Source organism: Xenopus laevis, chromosome 4S (assembly GCF_017654675.1).
Source record: "Xenopus laevis strain J_2021 chromosome 4S, Xenopus_laevis_v10.1, whole genome shotgun sequence".
In the NCBI taxonomy this organism is placed as follows: Eukaryota; Metazoa; Chordata; class Amphibia; order Anura; family Pipidae; genus Xenopus; species Xenopus laevis.
Window position 1 is genome coordinate 100,525,987 of NC_054378.1, and position 18,208 is coordinate 100,544,194.

An 18,208-nucleotide genomic window follows, 5' to 3' on the forward strand; every position below is an offset into this window, starting at 1 on the left:
TTTTAATATCCTTATCATTTACAAGAGGGGGTACTTTATTCAGTATATAAACAGATTTACCGGGCTGCCATCTGGAAAAAGACGGTATCTGGTTTATACAGGCCCCTTAAAGGAGAAGGAAAGGTTAAAACTAAATAAGCCTTATCAGAAAGGTCCACCTAAATATACCAGTAAACCCTCAAAGTAATGCTGCTCTGAGTCCTCTGTCAAAAGAAACACAGCATTTCTTTCCTTCTATTGTGTACACATGGGCTTCTGTATTAGACTTCCTGCCGTCAGCTTAAACCTCCTTGCCCCGGGCGTGAGCATGCTCAGTTTGCTCCTCTCCCTTCACTGCTGTAATCTGAGCCCAGAGCAGGGAGAGACTCGGGCAGGAAGTGATGTCACACCAAGCAAATACTGCAGCTGCTATGCTAAACAAACAGAGAGCTTCTAGAGCTTTTTACTCAGGTATGGTAAAATATTCTACAGAATAAATAAAGCATTCTAGCTTTCATTATTGCAGCTAATTTATTGGCAATTAAATGACTTCATAGCTTTCCTTCTCCTATAATGGGGTCTAATGTGAGAACTGAATCCATAAGGGCTATTCATTTTCCCTTAACAGCAATTCCTGTAGTATAAACAGCACATAGACTCTGCATAATTAGTTATATTTACATTGGTATGACTGCCATAGTGCTTTGCTCCAGGTGAGGCATATGCATAGCTTCATCGACAGTGCCATCTGCTGTTGGTGCTAGAGATGCCGTTCTATAAAACAAATGCAGCAATACATCTTTTTGTAAATGCAAATGATCAATGGTCTGTGAGCTCAATAAACTGCACCCCCTATTTTTAACAAGATTTACATTCCCCATTTAAATAACAAAAACCTCCTGATTTGCCACTGGCAAATCATATATTTATATGTAACAATTAAAGGCATCTGCAGGGACCCAAAACAAATGAGTGCCCCATTAATGAAGTTGGAGTGCAAGAAAGTGCATCTTCTCTATCAGAGCTGCAACTGTAGAATTCAGACTATCCATTGATAAGGCAGCCCTTAGCGAATTGCTTTTTATTTCCGCAGATGCACAGATTACTCATTAGATTCTTAGCTCTTCTTTAAAGGGGAAATAAACACACCCTATCACTTTGCCTCTGTAAAACAGCTGCTTTTCTGAAAATGAGGGTACAATTTATAAAATTACTATTTCTATAGTTATATGGCTATAGTTTGTCGCACAATGACAGCATTTTAAGGGCTGAGGAATGGCTCCGTTTGTTAAATCAGGATTTCCATGTTTTTAATGCATAAAAAGTTGTATTAACCTCACTGGGAAAGCAACAGTTACCATCTCCGACAGGACAGACTCCATTAGTATGAAATAATAGCGAGAACATGAGGACTAGTGTTGCCAAGCAAATATTCCCACTGCAGCACCAGTCTGCCCTTTTTTAAATCTCCATCCACAGCCATCTTCACTTCCGGCCCCTCCAAGGGATTTTTATGGCCCTCCAGTCTGCTCAGGAATTCCTCAGACTTCTTTGTGTGGTAACATCAATATAGTATTATCTGCACCTCATCCAATATGGTGTGACAAATAATCAGGCAGCTACATGTAAAAAGTTGCACAACTCTGCTGTAGAACCTTCAGGTCTCCATTCATGTGCTGCTTCTTGATATCACGCTGAGATGAAGCACCCCCTGCAGCATCCGGATACTCATTCAGAAATCCCCCAGCCTGCTCCTCCATATTGCACCACCAGAACAAAAACAATAAAAGCGTTTTCGTCTACTTCACCTGACATTTTTCCAGAGGAGAAAGGTGGGAGATACAGAGATTGTCAATACCATTTAAATCATCGTAGTGAATGAAAACAAAAAAAAAAAAAGAAAGAAAAAAAATGTTCATGGTTTGGTTAATTATAGATCAGTCCTCCAGCGCTGATGAACTTCAACCTCCTCCGGTACCACTAAAAGCAGCTCACAGTTTTTGCCTCTTAAGTGATATCTCAAAAATTTCCTGTGTGACAACAAAAACAATCGTTACCACATCAATGGAATACTGTATTAGTGAGATGAGTTGCACAGTTATAATGCCCCTATTGTGTCTCCACTAGAAGTGTGACATTGTCACAGCAAGAGGTTAGTAAAATAGACTGCCTCTTTTGGGTTAAACAAATTTGTGACTAATGAACACCACAGGACAAACACAATAGGCTGCACCTGCATGTTCACTAAACAGTAAGTACAATGTAGAAAAGCAGACAGCACCACACTTGAGGTAAATTCTTAAAATGCCTTTATTCCAAAAGGGCTTATTTCAGCATGAACAAAATAGCAGCGACGTTTCAGGCATACAATCGCCTTTTATCAAGCTACTAGATACACATCGGTGCAAACATTTTATACCATTTAGCATACTGCCATCTAGTGGCTCATCAAATTATCAATGACACAGCTGCATTCACTTACAATAATCATTTCTATCTACAATGTTGCAACTTGAATATAAAACACAGTATCAGTCACATCCATCTCGTTAAGCTATTGGGACCTGTCCACTGATATATCAATCCACTGCCTGAAACGACAAATATATGAAAAAAGGCGATTTCTTAAAAGTTGCTATATACAAAAAATGCTTTTTTATCGAAAAATGTTGTGTAAGTCATACTCTCTATTCAGACCAGAGGGGGTAAGAGTGCCTAATGTACGAATCCACATGGCTTCCCTCTTAAGCAAATCTTTTTGTCTATCCCCCCGTCGGTGAAGTCTGGGTGCCTGATCCACCACCTGATATTTTAGTTGTTGGACCCCATGTCCCTTCTCTACAAAATGACAGGCCACTGCCTGATCTATCTTTTTGGTTTTGATCGCGGATTTATGTTCGCGTATGCGATCTTTTACCATGCGGGACGTTTGTCCCACGTACTGCAGGCCACAAGGGCATTTAATCACGTAAATTACAAATGTCGAGGAACAGGTAAAATATCCCTTGATTTTAATAGGGGTACCCTTATGTGAGTGGTAGATCATTTCACCACGCTGGCAATTGGAGCAACAATTGCATGCTAAACAGGGGAAAGTGCCATTTTTTATAGGTCTAAGTACTTGCTGTGTATCCTTAATTTCTCCAATGTCTGATCTAACTAAACTCGACCCTACTGTTTTACTCTTTTTAAAGGCCATAATTGGGGGTGACTTAAATTCTCGTACACCGGGGATACCATCCCTCAGTAACCCCCAATGTTTCTGCACAATCTTAGTAATCTGTGAAGACAGGGGGTTATATCTAGAGACAAAAGTAAGGCGCTCACCCTCCCTAGGTTTACTTGTCTGCCTCCTAATGGGGACTTCCACTTGAGCCCGCTGGTCCTTCAATAGGGCTAGTGGGTATCCTCTCTCCTGAAACTTAATGGTCATCTCATCCATTCTGGCTTTGAGGGCACCCTGGTCAGACACAATACGCTTTACCCTTGTAAATTGAGATTTAGGTAAAGATTTTTTAACATGCGGCGGATGGAAAGAGTTGAAATGAAGCATAGTATTTTTATCAGTCGGTTTAATGTAAAGATCTGACCAGAGTGCCACATCCTTCAAGCTTATCGAGGTATCCAAGAAAGAAATGCACTCAGTTTGGACATTCAAAGTAAACCTAAGATAGGGTGATGCACTATTTACCTCTTCGAAGAATTTATCAAGAGTCCAACGTGGTCCCGTCCATATTGCGAAAATATCGTCACAAATGACATTGGAGAAATTAAGGATACACAGCAAGTACTTAGACCTATAAAAAATGGCACTTTCCCCTGTTTAGCATGCAATTGTTGCTCCAATTGCCAGCGTGGTGAAATGATCTACCACTCACATAAGGGTACCCCTATTAAAATCAAGGGATATTTTACCTGTTCCTCGACATTTGTAATTTACGTGATTAAATGCCCTTGTGGCCTGCAGTACGTGGGACAAACGTCCCGCATGGTAAAAGATCGCATACGCGAACATAAATCCGCGATCAAAACCAAAAAGATAGATCAGGCAGTGGCCTGTCATTTTGTAGAGAAGGGACTTGGGGTCCAACAACTAAAATATCAGGTGGTGGATCAGGCACCCAGATTTCACCGACGGGGGGATAGACAAAAAGATTTGCTTAAGAGGGAAGCCATGTGGATTCGTACATTAGGCACTCTTACCCCCTCTGGTCTGAATAGAGAGTATGACTTACACAGAATTTTTCGATAAAAAAGCATTTTTTGTATATAGCAACTTTTAAGAAACCGCCTTTTTTTCATATATTTGTCGTTTCAGGCAGTGGATTGATATATCAGTGGACAGGTCCCAATAGCTTAACGAGATGGATGTGACTGATACTGTGTTTTATATTCAAGTTGCAACATTGTAGATAAAAATGATTATTGTAAGTGAATGCAGCTGTGTCATTGATAATTTGATGAGCCACTAGATGGCAGTATGCTAAATGGTATAAAATGTTTGCACCGATGTGTATCTAGTAGCTTGATAAAAGGCGATTGTATGCCTGAAACGTCGCTGCTATTTTGTTCATGCTGAAATAAGCCCTTTTGGAATAAAGGCATTTTAAGAATTTACCTCAAGTGTGGTGCTGTCTGCTTTTCTACATTGTGTTTACAAAACGGGTGGAAGTGGCCACCTTAGACCTGCACCTGCGTCCAATATACCCTATGGGTGAGTGCTGACTTCTAATCTCTAACATTAAACAGTAAGTGTCATACAATGAACTAGTGGCAAAAGCATTCCAATTTATAGCCAACAGAATGCCAATTTATAGCCTGGGATAATTTGGGATTTTTGTATTGTATTGGGCATTGTATTGGATCCTTTTTATTTGTTGTGTACATTCTGTACTTGTGCTACTATGCATGCACTCACTTGCTCTTTGGTTGAATTGAAGAACCAGTTGTGGCATAACTATAAAGACCTACTGTAATAGTTTCGGTCATGGGCTGACTTTAAGCAATACTGACACATCCTTATGATGATCCATAGGAGCATGTCAGTATTACATAAAGGAGAACTAAACCCTGTTAATCGAAATCGCCGTTAACCCTGTTAATCGAAAATCCCCCTTCCACTTCCCTCCATTATCCCCCTTCCCTGCTTTCTCCCTCCATAGTACCTTACTTGAAAAAGTGTCCCTGGCATTAATCTTGGCATATTCATGCAAAGTAGCGCAGCAGAGCTCTTGGGCTCCGGTCTGCTATTCAGGCAAGGGGCCGGTCTGCTATTCAGGCAAGGGGCCGGTCTGCTATTCTGGCATGGGGCCGGTCTGCTATTCTGGCATGGGGCCGGTCTGCTATTCTGGCATGGGGCCGGTCTGCTATTCTGGCATGGGGCTGGTCTGCTATTCTGGCATGGGGCCGGTCTGCTATTCTGGCATGGGGCCGGTCTGCTATTCTGGCATGGGGCCGGTCTGCTATTCTGGCATGGGGCCGGTCTGCTATTCTGGCATGGGGCCGGTCTGCTATTCTGGCATGGGGCCGGTCTGCTATTCTGGCATGGGGCCGGTCTGCTATTCTGGCATGGGGCCGGTCTGCTATTCTGGCAAGGGGCCGGTCTGCTATTCTGGCAAGGGGCCGGTCTGCTATTCTGGCAAGGGGCCGGTCTGCTATTCTGGCAAGGGGCCGGTCTGCTATTCTGGCATGGGGCCGGTCTGCTATTCTGGCATGGGGCCGGTCTGCTATTCTGGCATGGGGCCGGTCTGCTATTCTGGCATGGGGCCGGTCTGCTATTCTGGCAAGGGGCCGGTCTGCTATTCTGGCAAGGGGCCGGTCTGCTATTCTGGCAAGGGGCCGGTCTGCTATTCTGGCAAGGGGCCGGTCTGCTATTCTGGCAAGGGGCCGGTCTGCTATTCTGGCAAGGGGCCGGTCTGCTATTCTGGCAAGGGGCCGGTCTGCTATTCTGGCAAGGGGCCGGTCTGCTATTCTGGCAAGGGGCCGGTCTGCTATTCTGGCAAGGGGCCGGTCTGCTATTCTGGCAAGGGGCCGGTCTGCTATTCTGGCAAGGGGCCGGTCTGCTATTCTGGCAAGGGGCCGGTCTGCTATTCTGGCAAGGGGCCGGTCTGCTATTCTGGCAAGGGGCCGGTCTGCTATTCTGGCAAGGGGCCGGTCTGCTATTCTGGCAAGGGGCCGGTCTGCTATTCTGGCAAGGGGCCGGTCTGCTATTCTGGCAAGGGGCCGGTCTGCTATTCTGGCAAGGGGCCGGTCTGCTATTCTGGCAAGGGGCCTGTCTGCTATTCAGGCAAGGGGCCGGTCTGGTATTCAGGCAAGGGGCCGGTCTGGTATTCAGGCAAGGGGCCGGTCTGGTATTCAGGCAAGGGGCCAGTCTGGTATTCTGGAAAAACTCCAAAGATTGCCGAAGAAAAAGAGGGTCCAAAGATACTGAAGATGGCACCCAAGAGCTTAGCTGCGCTACTCTGCATAATTATGCCAACGTTAATACCAGGGACACTTTTTCAAGTAAGGTACTATGGAGGGAATTTAGTTCTCCTATAAAGAGTTGTGGAATGAAAATCTGGATAAGACAAAAAATACCCCAGCCCAGAGGTACCTGCACATAACAATGGGGATAGAGAGGGAGCCATGCTGTGTTCAGAGTGTCACACTGGGTGAATCAGAATTCTTCTGTAGGCCAACAGTATACCAACCTATGGAAGGATTGTGCCACGACTGGAGTGTTGTTTGGCTAAGTACCACTCAGCCAGGAGTGGCTTTGGGAACTTCTGGCTTTAGCAATAATGTCATGTTCCCAAAAATTTGCATAGGAACGCCTCATTGTCCCTATAATTAAAGCTGGAGAGTCAATTGAATGACTTGAATGATATACATGCAATGATGTACTCAGATTTATGCATATGTTACACAATTCCAAGCTGATCTTTAATTGCTAGAGTGCCTAGTACTCCATCTCTGGAGACATTGCAGAGTGTTCATAACATTAGACAAAATGCTGTTGTACCTTAGATCATCTTCACTCCCAATCCACTCTGGCCTCTTCAGTTTGGAGTCCAGGTTGTAGTAGTTGCCTCCTACCTCACGTACACATATCCAGTGCTGCCTTTTGAGTGGAAGCTTAAGGGGTCCCCAAGACAGACTCGATGGAAGGTTCATTATAAACCCAGTAACATTAGAGAGAGATATCAAATTGACATCCCTAGAGACAAAGAGAGCAAGAATTAATTTATTCTTTTATTGTTACTATTTATTTAATCTAAAAGGGATTAACAAAAATAGGAAAACTGAATGGGGCCAGGCTCAGACCATTCTCTTAAAGTTTCCGCTAGTAGTTAATTAACAAAAATATTTTTAACAAAATAAATCCAATAGCATTGCTTTGTCACAAATATGGATTTATGTAGCTTAGTTACAATCAAGTACAAAACACTGTTTTGCTATTACAGTTAAAATAAAAATCATTTAAAAAAATGTAATCATTTGATTAAAATGAACTTTTTGGGAGGCAGCTTTTCTGTAATTTGGATAAATTTGTGGATTTTTTTAAAGGATTCTGTCATGGGAAAACATATTTTATTAAAAACACAACAGATAATAGTGCTGCTTCTGCACGGAAATCCATTTTTCAAAAAAACAAACAATTTTTTAATATTCAATTTAGAAATCCAACATGGGGCTAGACATATTATCCGTTTCCCAGGTGCCCCCAGTCATGTGCTCGGAGTAACGTCAATCACTCGAATCACTTCAATTTACTGCAGCACTGCAAGTTGGAGTGATACCACCCCCTACCCAGCTCCCTAACAATAGAACAATAGGAAGGTAACCGGATAATAGCTTGTTGGCACAAGATAACAAGATAGCACTCAATAGTAAAAGTCCAAGTCCCACTGCAACTCCTTCAGTTACATTGAGTAGGAGAAACAACAGCCTGCCTGAAAGCATTTCCATCCTAAAGTGGCTGCCTACACACCTTATTATATTACAACTTAATAAAATGTATTTGTTGGTTCAGGAATAACATTTTATATGGTAGATTGAATTATTTGCAGTGTAAACAATGTAATTTACAGATAAAAACTACACCATAAAAATCATGACTATCCCTTTAAGTGTAATTTTGGTAGTAGTGTTTTAAACAAGCAATGCCACATCATAGCCTGTGATGCCTGGGTGATAAAAACTGATCCAGAAAGGATGTGTTTAAAAATGGTTCTCTCTGATAGCAGTGCATCTGTACATGTGAATGCTATTAAATTATTGAGCACGTACTATGTAAGAGAACTGAAGTGTCCAATAATAAAGGTCAAACAAACAAGCATATTTAGTACAGTAAGCACTGCAAATAGCTGTCAAAGATATAGGGACAGTTTTTCTTGGTCCATTATTATTATTATTATTATTATTATTAACACCATGTGCACAAAACATACACCTCTAAAACGTGTAATTAAATAATCATACCTCCTTTTGTCCCACCACACAGCTTCATATCCCTTGGTCTGAAGTGCTGCCATAATAACATTGACATCATAGTTCCCGTTTCCCAACACATTCTTCTTGTGAGGTGTCACCAAAGTGTTGGGGGACAACCTGTGTAGTAGAAGACGGATACTGAACTAAGGTGCAGGCATTTTTACACATTTTGTTGCTGTTTCTATTAGAGATGGGAGTTGACATTGTGATTTAATGATCTTACTGGCTAATGGTTGGGCAAACCCTGTAACTAATTCTGATTAGTAACAAGCGTTTTCCAAAATGGATTCAACATAAAAAGTCAATAGGAGCTCAAACCCCAACTAAACCCCAAGCAACTAAAAACTGGATCATCACTATGAAATCTGAGATCTGCATCCAATAATCCCCAATATTTTAAAAGCTAGGGCAGGGATTATTATAATAAATTAGGGCCACTGCTGTTTAATGTGGGTTTCCATAATCCCCCTAAATAACGTGAAATACTTTTCTATAACTGTACAGAGTTAAAAAAAAAAAGGCACATATGTGGTATATTTCTGAGAATATTTGCACTGCAAACCTTATTTCCCAATTTAATCAACAGAGAAAAAAAAAGGTTAGGATACCATATTCATATTTTTGCAGGAAGCACCTACACCTAACAATACCTTAAAGTGGACCAGTCACCTAGACACAAAAAGTCCTTTTCAAATTAAACGTGAAATTCAATTTCTATTTTTTACTAAAGCATGCATAGCTGCTGTAAATTCATTTAAACATCTCAGTTGTCAATCAAATATTGTCTGCCCCTCCTATATGCCCTGGGCATAGAGATGGGGCAGACAATTACTTTCACTTTCCATTCAGCACGTCCTAGAAGTTGCTACTTTCCCCACATTTCCCCGTTCTCTTTACCATTTAATTGTGTAGCCAGTGCATGGGGATGGACATCAGGTCCCCCATTCTGGTGCACAAACAAGATTCTGAGATAATACAAGGCTTGTCTTAATAACAGTGTCCACAAAGTGGCTCCTGCCTGCTTGTTATAATTATGAATTCCCAGACTGAAGGAAACAAGATTCAAATAATTTATATAGTGTAATTAAAGTTAATTTTGCTTGACTAATGTGATAAAATAGGACGGGTCCCCTTTAAAGGCCACCTGTTGGCCAAATATATTATCCCAAAGGTAACAGTAGTTTTTTTTTTTTAAACTCCCCCCTTTGCCAGTGCTAGGCCACATACACCGGGGGCAATTTAAAAAAAAAAAAACCAACTACTGTTACCCCCAACCACAGTATGGGCTCTATTAGCCTGCACCTTTGGTTAGGGATAATATATTTAGCCAACAGGAGCCCTTTAATGCAAAATTAATCAACAAATACAAATCTACTTTAAAATTAATTCTGGCCATTCCCTCCCGGACACTGTGGCTGTAAAGCCCACTGTACAGAGTTGCTCACTATAATGTAGGGATGCACCGAATCCATGAATCCTTTGTGAAAGATTCGGCCGAATACCGAACCCTAATTTGAATATGCAAATTAGAGTTGGGAAGGAGAAAAATTATATACTTCCTTTTTTTCCCTCCCCACCCCTAATTTGCATATGCAAATTAGGATTCGGTTCGGCCGGGCAGAAGGATTCGGCCAAATCCTGGTGAAAGGGGCCGAATCCTGGCCAAATCCCGAACCGAATCCTGGATTCGGTGCATCCCTACTATAATGCATATTGGAGGTTTTAGGCTTGAGAAGAAACACGGCCTAATATTATTTCAGAATTTTCTGATTAACAGCCCATCCATACACTGTATTTAACCTGTTACCAGTAAGTAACCAATTAGTGACTTGAAAGAGTTGAGGGCTTATGGGATATAACTTTTCAGTATATTTGTATTACTTTAAAACACTTTCATTTTTTGATGTTACGGTTCCTTTAATTTTTCTAATTGCACATGTAAAAAGTAGAAACTTTTGAGTTCTGGTAATACCAGAGACAGAGATGTCAACTTTTTAGGAAATTCCCAGGAATTTTGGAAGCTTTGACCAAGACCAAGCTAGAGCCAGCAAGGGCCCTCTCCTCTCAACCTCCTCAACCAAGATGACTCAATGATTCTCATTTGCTGCACTAAAAAAAAAGGATCACTGACCTAACAGAATAATACTTGGCTGCACATGAATAAGCAAGAATGATGGCAGAATGAATTATGCACTGATAAAATGCATAGATACAGTAAAACCTTGATTTTAAATACCCTGATTTTAGTTTTCCCACATTTTACATTTTTATTTGTGGTCCCACCAATTTATAATGCATTTCAATGGGTTCTTTTCCCTGATTTTATGTAAAGTTTTCCCGGATTTTACATCAAAATTTTGTCCTGATGTGCCCAAAAACTGCTTTTTTCCCCTCTATGAATGTTATTAATTGTGAAATAAAGAGGTATTAAATACTAACTAGATGTATATTTTGCCTGTTAATGGTCAATTCCTATTAGTCTGCCCCTTATACAGTCCTGCACCAATCACTTATTGCTTTAGGTTGTGTATGTGACTGACAGAGAGTCTTGCACAGGCCCCCCATAGTGTAACATTAAAGCTGCAATGTTTAACCCTTGTTAATAACACAGTAAATATTGTACCTCAAAGTAAAACAGACTCGTGTGCTTATATCCTTTCAGTACTTGAAGAAAAAGTTACTTTGACCCATTTCCCTGATTTTACATTTTGCCGGATTTTACATAATTTTTTCCTGGTTCCCTGAAAAACATAAAAAATGGGGGTTCTACTGTAGTTTGTTTTCAAGTAAAGGAAATCTGAACTATTCTATCATACCTCAAAGAGAAGGGTGTTATTACACTTTGTACATGACAAGAAGATGCAAATGGCTGTGTAAGATATGAAAATTTAAAGGAGGTGATTGTAGAATTCCATGGATGGCCCTAGTCTTTATAAGAGAGTTACTGACTGCTTGCACATTCTCCCTTGCACATACCCTCCAATATTCTATATCTTCTTGCCACAAGCTTTCTTATGTTCTAATGCTGCATGTGATGCTGAATTTTAAAAAAAGAATCCACCACGGTGCAAAGCTTAGGCCAAAAGCAGATGGAGCATTGGCTACACATTTTTTTTTTTCAAGATGACAACCCCCTACATGCCCTATGGGACATGGGGATCTGCTTCTCTCAACCTTTAAAAAATATGCAGGCGGAGAGCAGTGAAGCCAACGCTCCATCTGCACAAAGCCTTAACGTTATTTAGTGTGGGCTGACAGTAAGTCCCCTAGCACAAAAAAGATCAGCCAAATTACTACGGTTTGGTTCCTTAATGGGGGGGGGGGGGGAATAAGCCTACAGAAATGAGTCAAGTTGCTCTTCTGGGAAGTACAAACAGTACCTTGTACTTGATCCAAACTAAGATATAATCAATCCTTATTGGAAGCAAAACCAGCCTATTGGGTTTATTTAAAGGAGACATATTGTGTAAAAAATAAGAATGTACCAGTGCATTATACTCATTTAGATATAGAAGTATTGTGCTTAAAAAAGTAGTGTTTCAGGCTGATTTATTAAATATTTCTGCAAAAACCCTAATAATCCCTCCCTTCTCTTCCACTTCCTGCTCCCTGAATTCCCAAGGCTGTGCAGGGGGGCCAGTGGCTCTCAGCTCAATGCACTGTAGGACAGGAACCAATCAGCAGCTAGCAGGACCTGATAGGGAACTAAAGCCTGTCCATGCTTGTGTGACTACAGGGCTGTGATTGGCTGTCCCCCTTATACTGTGCTTCTGGTAGGGACCGTTAGGACACGCCCACCCCTCATTTGAAGCACAGAAAAGCTCAAATGAAGGGGCTATTTTTAAAGATAATATTAATTTTAAGCACCATGTAAAACAACATCATATATATATAATTGCCTACATAATTAGGGTTTTTTCATTTATCCTATATGTCTCCTTTAATGTTTACATGATATTCTAGTAGTCTTAAGGTATGAAGATCCAAATAACAGAAAATAACAGAAAGGTCCATTATCCAGAAAACCCCCAGGTTCCAAGCATTCTGGATAACAGGTCCCATACCTGTACTAGAACAGTGCAATGTCAGTACTTCATTAGCTAGTACAGTCACTGAATAATTATTACATTTCAAGTAGAAAAATAAGGCCTATTTTAATATTTTACTCTTATTTATTTGAATTAGGTTTATCTAATACTGCAACTGCAATAAAGATTGCACCTCTAAGCACCTGCAAAAGAACCTAAATTCGTCACCTTTGAAATATCTCCTGTAAGGTTTCTCGAGTGAATGCTCCAGCATCCTGGAAGACATTGTTCAAGGCATGCAGGGCACAGAGTTCCCGACGCTGTTTCTCGTGGTAGATTTGTGGAGGAAGAGATTCTTGAGGCTCCAGTCCAGATTTTGCCTTGTCCCCTTTCCATGGAACACAGCTCATGGTGTAGTGTCAGAGACGAGCTCTGGGTATAGGAAAGCTAAAGAGGACTGTAAATCTTGGCAGTAATGTCCCTAGTTGGATATTTTGCGCTCATATCCCATGCCAAGTCCTCTAGAACAAAGGCCAAAAAGTTTGTAGAACTGCAGCAAGGATGGACCAGAACTTTTCTCAAAAGCAACTCATAATAAGGGGATAGGTATAGCTCCAAGATTGACTCGAAAAGCGCTCAACCACATCTTTCTTTTTCCTCCATTCCTCAATGATGAATCAAGTTCTGCTGATGAACACTCTCAAAATCAAAATCTGACGAAGTAACCTGGGGAAAAGAGAAAAATCTGTTTCATTTTGTAATAATAGTGATCCTAAACCAGGACTGGCTTATTACATTTAGTGGAGTTGAAAAAAAGACCAAAGTTCATCAAGCTGGGGTTTATACTACTGCACTGGACACTGCCGATTCTCTGTGGAAGGGGAAGGAATGATCACATATTCTAAATAATTTGCACTCCACCCTCATTATGCTCTGTGGCAAAATAAAGGAGGATTTTAAAATACAGAGAGCAAATAAAGTTTTCCTCCTTCATTCTCAGATGATTCCCTTTTGTGACCTTTCTGTGATCAGGATGGTTGTACTTTAGTGGCCCTGTGCCAATGTCGCCAATTTGACTTTGTACATTAACATACAATATTTTTAATATAGTAATATGTTATTTGGCTAGGGAACACCATACATCCCAATTGTTCTAATTTTCAGATCGAAAAAGTGGGCAGGGCTTCACATGAAATTGGCATACCTTTGGTTGGATCAGGGGGCGTGTCAAGGCAAAACAGCATGTGTCTATGGCAGACCAGCAGAACGAATCCCAAGGCACGCACAGCGCCGGATTTCATTGACGGCCGCCCCTAGGCCGCGCGGTCCTAGCGCCCACCTACACCTCCCCTTCCCAGTGCGCCGGCGAAAAAACGCCGGCGCAGCTGCTGTAATTGAATGGGGACGCACACGTTCCCATAATGCGGCTGGGCGGCATGCCGCCCCTATTTTTTTGCCGCCCTAGGCCCGGGCCTATGCGACAAGGCCGCAAATCCGGGCCTGGGCATGCTGGGTCAATGCAAGCAAGCAGCCTTACGTGTTTATTGCAAAGTTCAAAGTTTCGGGGTCACGCCCTTTCTCAAGCATCATGGCAGAGCAGTCATGGCCTAATTTGTATTGGTATTGGCAAATGTTGTGAGGTATAAACACTTGAGGGAGTAGAGCCTAAGGGCTCTTACACATGGCCGTTTTTAGGAGTAGAGCAGTCAATTATTTTGAAGGGAGCTGAACTCACACAGACGCATGTAAAGTGTTGAACACAGGTGAAATGCAACATGCTGCGTCCCGACTTGCATTTCGTGCTTACATGCGTCTGAGTACAGGCCCATTCAAAATAATTGAGTGCGTAACCGCCCCGTGTGTAAGAGCCCTAATGCAATAACTTCTCTTAAAGTAAAACCTCACACTTCTAAAACCTGTGCACTCCAGCTCTACAGATTAAAGAAGAACAAAAGTTTAAAGGGGGAACTATCACGAAAATAAAAAAAATTAATATGAGCTTCATCATACTGAAATAAGAACTTTCTAAATACAATCAATTAAAAATTTTGTACCGTTTCTGAATTAATCAAGTTTAAAGGAAAACTATACCCCCAAAATGAATACTTGAGCAACAGATAGTTTATATCATATTAAGTTGCATATTAAAGAATCTTACAAAACTGGAATATATATTTAAGTAAATGTTGCCCTTTTACATCTCTTGCCTTGAGCCACCATTTTGTGATAGTCTCTGTGCTGCCTCAGAGATCAGCTGACCAGAAATACTACAACTCTAACTGTAACAGGAAGAAGTGTGGAAGCAAAAGACACAACTCTGTCTGTTAATTGGCTCATGTGACCTAACAAGTATGGTTTGTTGGTATGTTTGTGTGTGCACAGTGAATCGTACGATCCCAGGGGACGGCCCTTATTTTTTAAAATGGCAATTCTCTATTTATGATTACCCAATGGTACATACTACTAGAAAAGTATATAATTATGAAAATGGTTTATTTACATGAAGCAGGATTTTACATATGAGCTGTTTTATGCAATATAATTTTATAGAGACTTACATTGTTTGGGTGGTATAGTTTTCCTTTAACTTCACTATTCCTTTCTCAGCATTCCTTTTCTATTCCTATCTCCTCATTCAAGAGTTGGGTATCAGATAAATAATCCAAAATAAAATTATAGGGGGGCTCCTTTTGCCTAGAAGATGTATTAGAGCTCACTCTATTAAAATCACCAGACATCCTGTCTCTCTACAAGCAGGATTTGTGCATATTTTGTTCGATTTTGTTTGTACTGGAATCAGTTATTTGAGTGAGCTCCAATACCTCTGCTAGGAAAGGGAGCCGCCACCCCCCCCCCCCATAAGATATATTGGATTATTCATCTGACACCCAACTGCTGCATGAGGACAGAATTAAGAGACAGATGCTGAGAGAGGGATAGTGAAGATGAACCTGATTATTTCAGAAACAATGCAGAATATTTAATTGATTGTATTTAGAAAGCTTCTTACGTCAGTATGAGGATGCTTATATTCATGTTTGCGATAAGTTCCCTTTTAATAAAGCAGGGTAGGAAAGGGACACACACACGTTATATTCAGCCCTGTAGCATCAACCTCATTTTCTGCCACATGATTTCTGATATTCCCTAAACGTAGCTTTTCAACTGCTGTCTGCAGGGCCAAGCAGGCAGCTACCCTTCAGTTTTCCTGGAAATGTCGCCTGAAATGGTATTTTTAGTTAATGGACACATCGTAGATTTAAACGATCGTTTCAAGATAATCGTGGTCTCACGAGAACGATTGGATCTTCTAAATGTCTTTACACATATGGCCATCTTTAGGATGAACTGGAGCTTCAGGCCTAGTGTCCAATCCAAATACTTGCAATATCGCCTCACTTGTGCATGGGAAAGTTCATTCCTGTTCTTTGTTCTGACAATTTGCAAAAGCCTGAGATCTGGTTATGTATGCCTAGCAATGGTCTTTAAACAAGGGCAGCCCTGGTATCTCCTGTGTGGGACCTGCTAAATGCCATAAGCACAAGATAAATAATCAATACAGAGAGGTAGGGGATAAAAACAAAAAAAAAACCTGTCCCAATCAATCAACTCCTTTGATGAGGCTGATGGGGAGGATTAGAATACAAGAGGATTATTCACACTCTATAAACCTTCTCGCCGTGAAGCAACTACAACTCCCAGTCCCAGCACCGATGCAAAAAAAAAAAAAAGAAGCGAGAGGCTGAGAGAGTTGTAGTTGCACAACAGCTGGACGGTGGCACACTGGAGTCGTGCAGCAGCTTCTCTTCACACTAACAGGGCGCTACGTACTGCGGCGGGAGAGTTGGAAGGCAAGTGCAGTAAAGTAGCTAAGGGCCATGTCTCCCCGAGGCTGCATGGGAAGGAGAAGGGTTTATCTATTTCCCAGCGTCAGGCTTGAGGCTCGGCAAGGAGTAGCTCTAAACATAAATCACTCACCCACCGGCGCTTCTTCAGACCCCCCACAGTTTACGTCACGGGACCAGCACTAAACGTCATTACCACTCGTCCCGTATTTCTCACCACCCCGTGACGTCACCGACCCCAACATTAAAGGACTCCTGTCCGTACTCCTGCTCCATCCTCTGATTGGAGCGGCATGTGACGTCACATGCGTTCCAAACCTCGGTTGCAATCGGGGCGCCCATTGGTTTAAAGTGTACTTGCGCGCTCGCCAAGCTTATTGACGTTCCTGAGAACTATTTGCGACGTTCTCTGAGACGCTGGAGGGTTTATATTTGTAAACATAAAGCAGACCTTTTATTTTCTTGCTGATTGGTTGTTATGGGTAATTACTGATGCGCATCAGTTTGGCAACGATCCATCCAATGTTGGCAGATGGCAAAACTTTGCAATGGAATAGTGGGTTAATTGGTTGTTGCCCTTTAAATTAAAGGAATGAACGTGTTTATTAAACTAAGTAATGAAAATATAATGTACTGATTGTGTTACCTTCGTACAACTGGTGTGTTTGTTGTAGAAACTCTACTATAGTTAGGGGTGCCACCTGTTTGCTTTTGACCCAAAAGGCCTGTTCGGGGCTCAACGTTCTGTTTGGTTTTCAGCCTTATGAAACCTGAACAATAATCCAGCCAATACATGAAAAACATTTAAGTACTAAGATACTCACCTCAACATGGCTTAGTTACTATCAAGTGCAGTTAATTTATTATTATTACAGATACAAAAAAAGCAAATCAATCAAAAATAAGATTTTTTTTTCTAAATTAGCATTGCTGTTTTTCAGAGCTTTCCGGATAACTGATTTCTGCATAATATAACTCAAACCTATAATTAAAGTAGGGATGCACTGAATCCAGGATTCGGTCCAGGATTTCGGACAGAATTCAGCATTTTTCAGCAGGATTCGGCCCAATCCTTCTGCCGGCCAAACCCTAATTTGCATATGCAAATTAGGGGCAGGGAGGGAAATCACGTGACTTTTTTTTGTCTTAACAATTCTCTTTTTATTAAGCAACAATATCAGTACATACATTTTGTGTTCATGTAGTTACATTTCATTGCACTTTTCTAATAAAACATAACTTTAAACAGTCGTGGTGTCTTAATCATGTGACTTTTTGTCACAAAACAAGAAAGAAAAAAATGTTTTCTCTTTCCCACCCCTAATTTGCATATGCAAATTAGGATTCCTTTTGGTATTCGGCCAAATATTAAAATAGTGGATTCGGTGCATCCATAAATTAAAGGTTTGGGCTTACTCATCAAGCAAAATATAGCTAGAGATATGGTTGTCACTTGTGTGGTTTTGAACTGGGCATCAACACTTTAAAACATTGTGAAAACTGGATAGAAATCAAACCAGTTGAATCTAAGTGATGGTGTCATAACTCCACCAACATCATTGTGCCCACCATCAATCTGCTCTGTAGCCAGGTGTGTTTCAGGCTTTCAATGGTGTTTCAATGCTGCCTCTCCCCCCTGCCCATCATGCTTACCTTAAGATCGCAGACGGGGACCCGGGGGGCTGCATTGCTAGCACAGATAGTGAAATTGCGCTCTCTGCGCTAGAAAAGGTTTCATAGTCATACTGAAAATTTTATGCACCCTGGTAACTTCTCTGGAGCTGCCGCCTGAGGCAAGGTGCTCACCTTGCCTCATGGCAGAAATACCCCTGTCTGTAGCCATGGGGGGGGAAAAAAAAGGCACAAGATACTCAATAGATA

General features: G+C 41.3%; 1 protein-coding gene across 3 annotated transcripts; it reads right to left on the reverse strand.

The window, feature by feature from the left end:
- Window positions 1-1,045: 1,045 nt before the first annotated feature.
- Window positions 1,046-16,617, reverse strand: josd1.S (Josephin domain containing 1 S homeolog). 3 transcript variants are annotated; one of them, XM_018261230.2, is made up of 5 exons: window positions 16,465-16,617; window positions 12,711-13,208; window positions 8,443-8,571; window positions 6,983-7,177; window positions 1,046-2,009 (listed from the first exon to the last, which is right to left on the reverse strand). In XM_018261230.2, the coding sequence occupies exons 2-5, from the start codon at window positions 12,890-12,892 to the stop codon at window positions 1,910-1,912; spliced, it is 606 nt and encodes a 201-aa protein (XP_018116719.1). In that variant the 5' UTR covers window positions 12,893-13,208; window positions 16,465-16,617; the 3' UTR covers window positions 1,046-1,909. The 3 variants fall into 3 exon arrangements, with proteins under 3 accessions (XP_018116719.1, XP_018116718.1, XP_041417579.1); XM_018261229.2 differs by having other exon boundaries at window positions 16,461-16,617; XM_041561645.1 differs by lacking the exon at window positions 16,465-16,617 and adding an exon at window positions 16,314-16,438.
- Between the last annotated feature and the right edge of the window lie 1,591 nt (window positions 16,618-18,208).

Bases quoted from the DNA above. Each gene is read 5' to 3' on its own strand.
- josd1.S (XM_018261230.2), bottom strand. From the start codon at position 12,892: ATGAGCTGTGTTCCATGGAAAGGGGACAAGGCAAAATCTGGACTGGAG. The intron at 8,572-12,710 runs GTGACGAATTTA...TCTACTACACAG, and splicing joins TTACAGGAGATATTTCAAAG to GTTGTCCCCCAACACTTTGG. The intron at 7,178-8,442 runs GTATGATTATTT...CTTTGTCTCTAG, and splicing joins GTGTGGTGGGACAAAAGGAG to GGATGTCAATTTGATATCTC.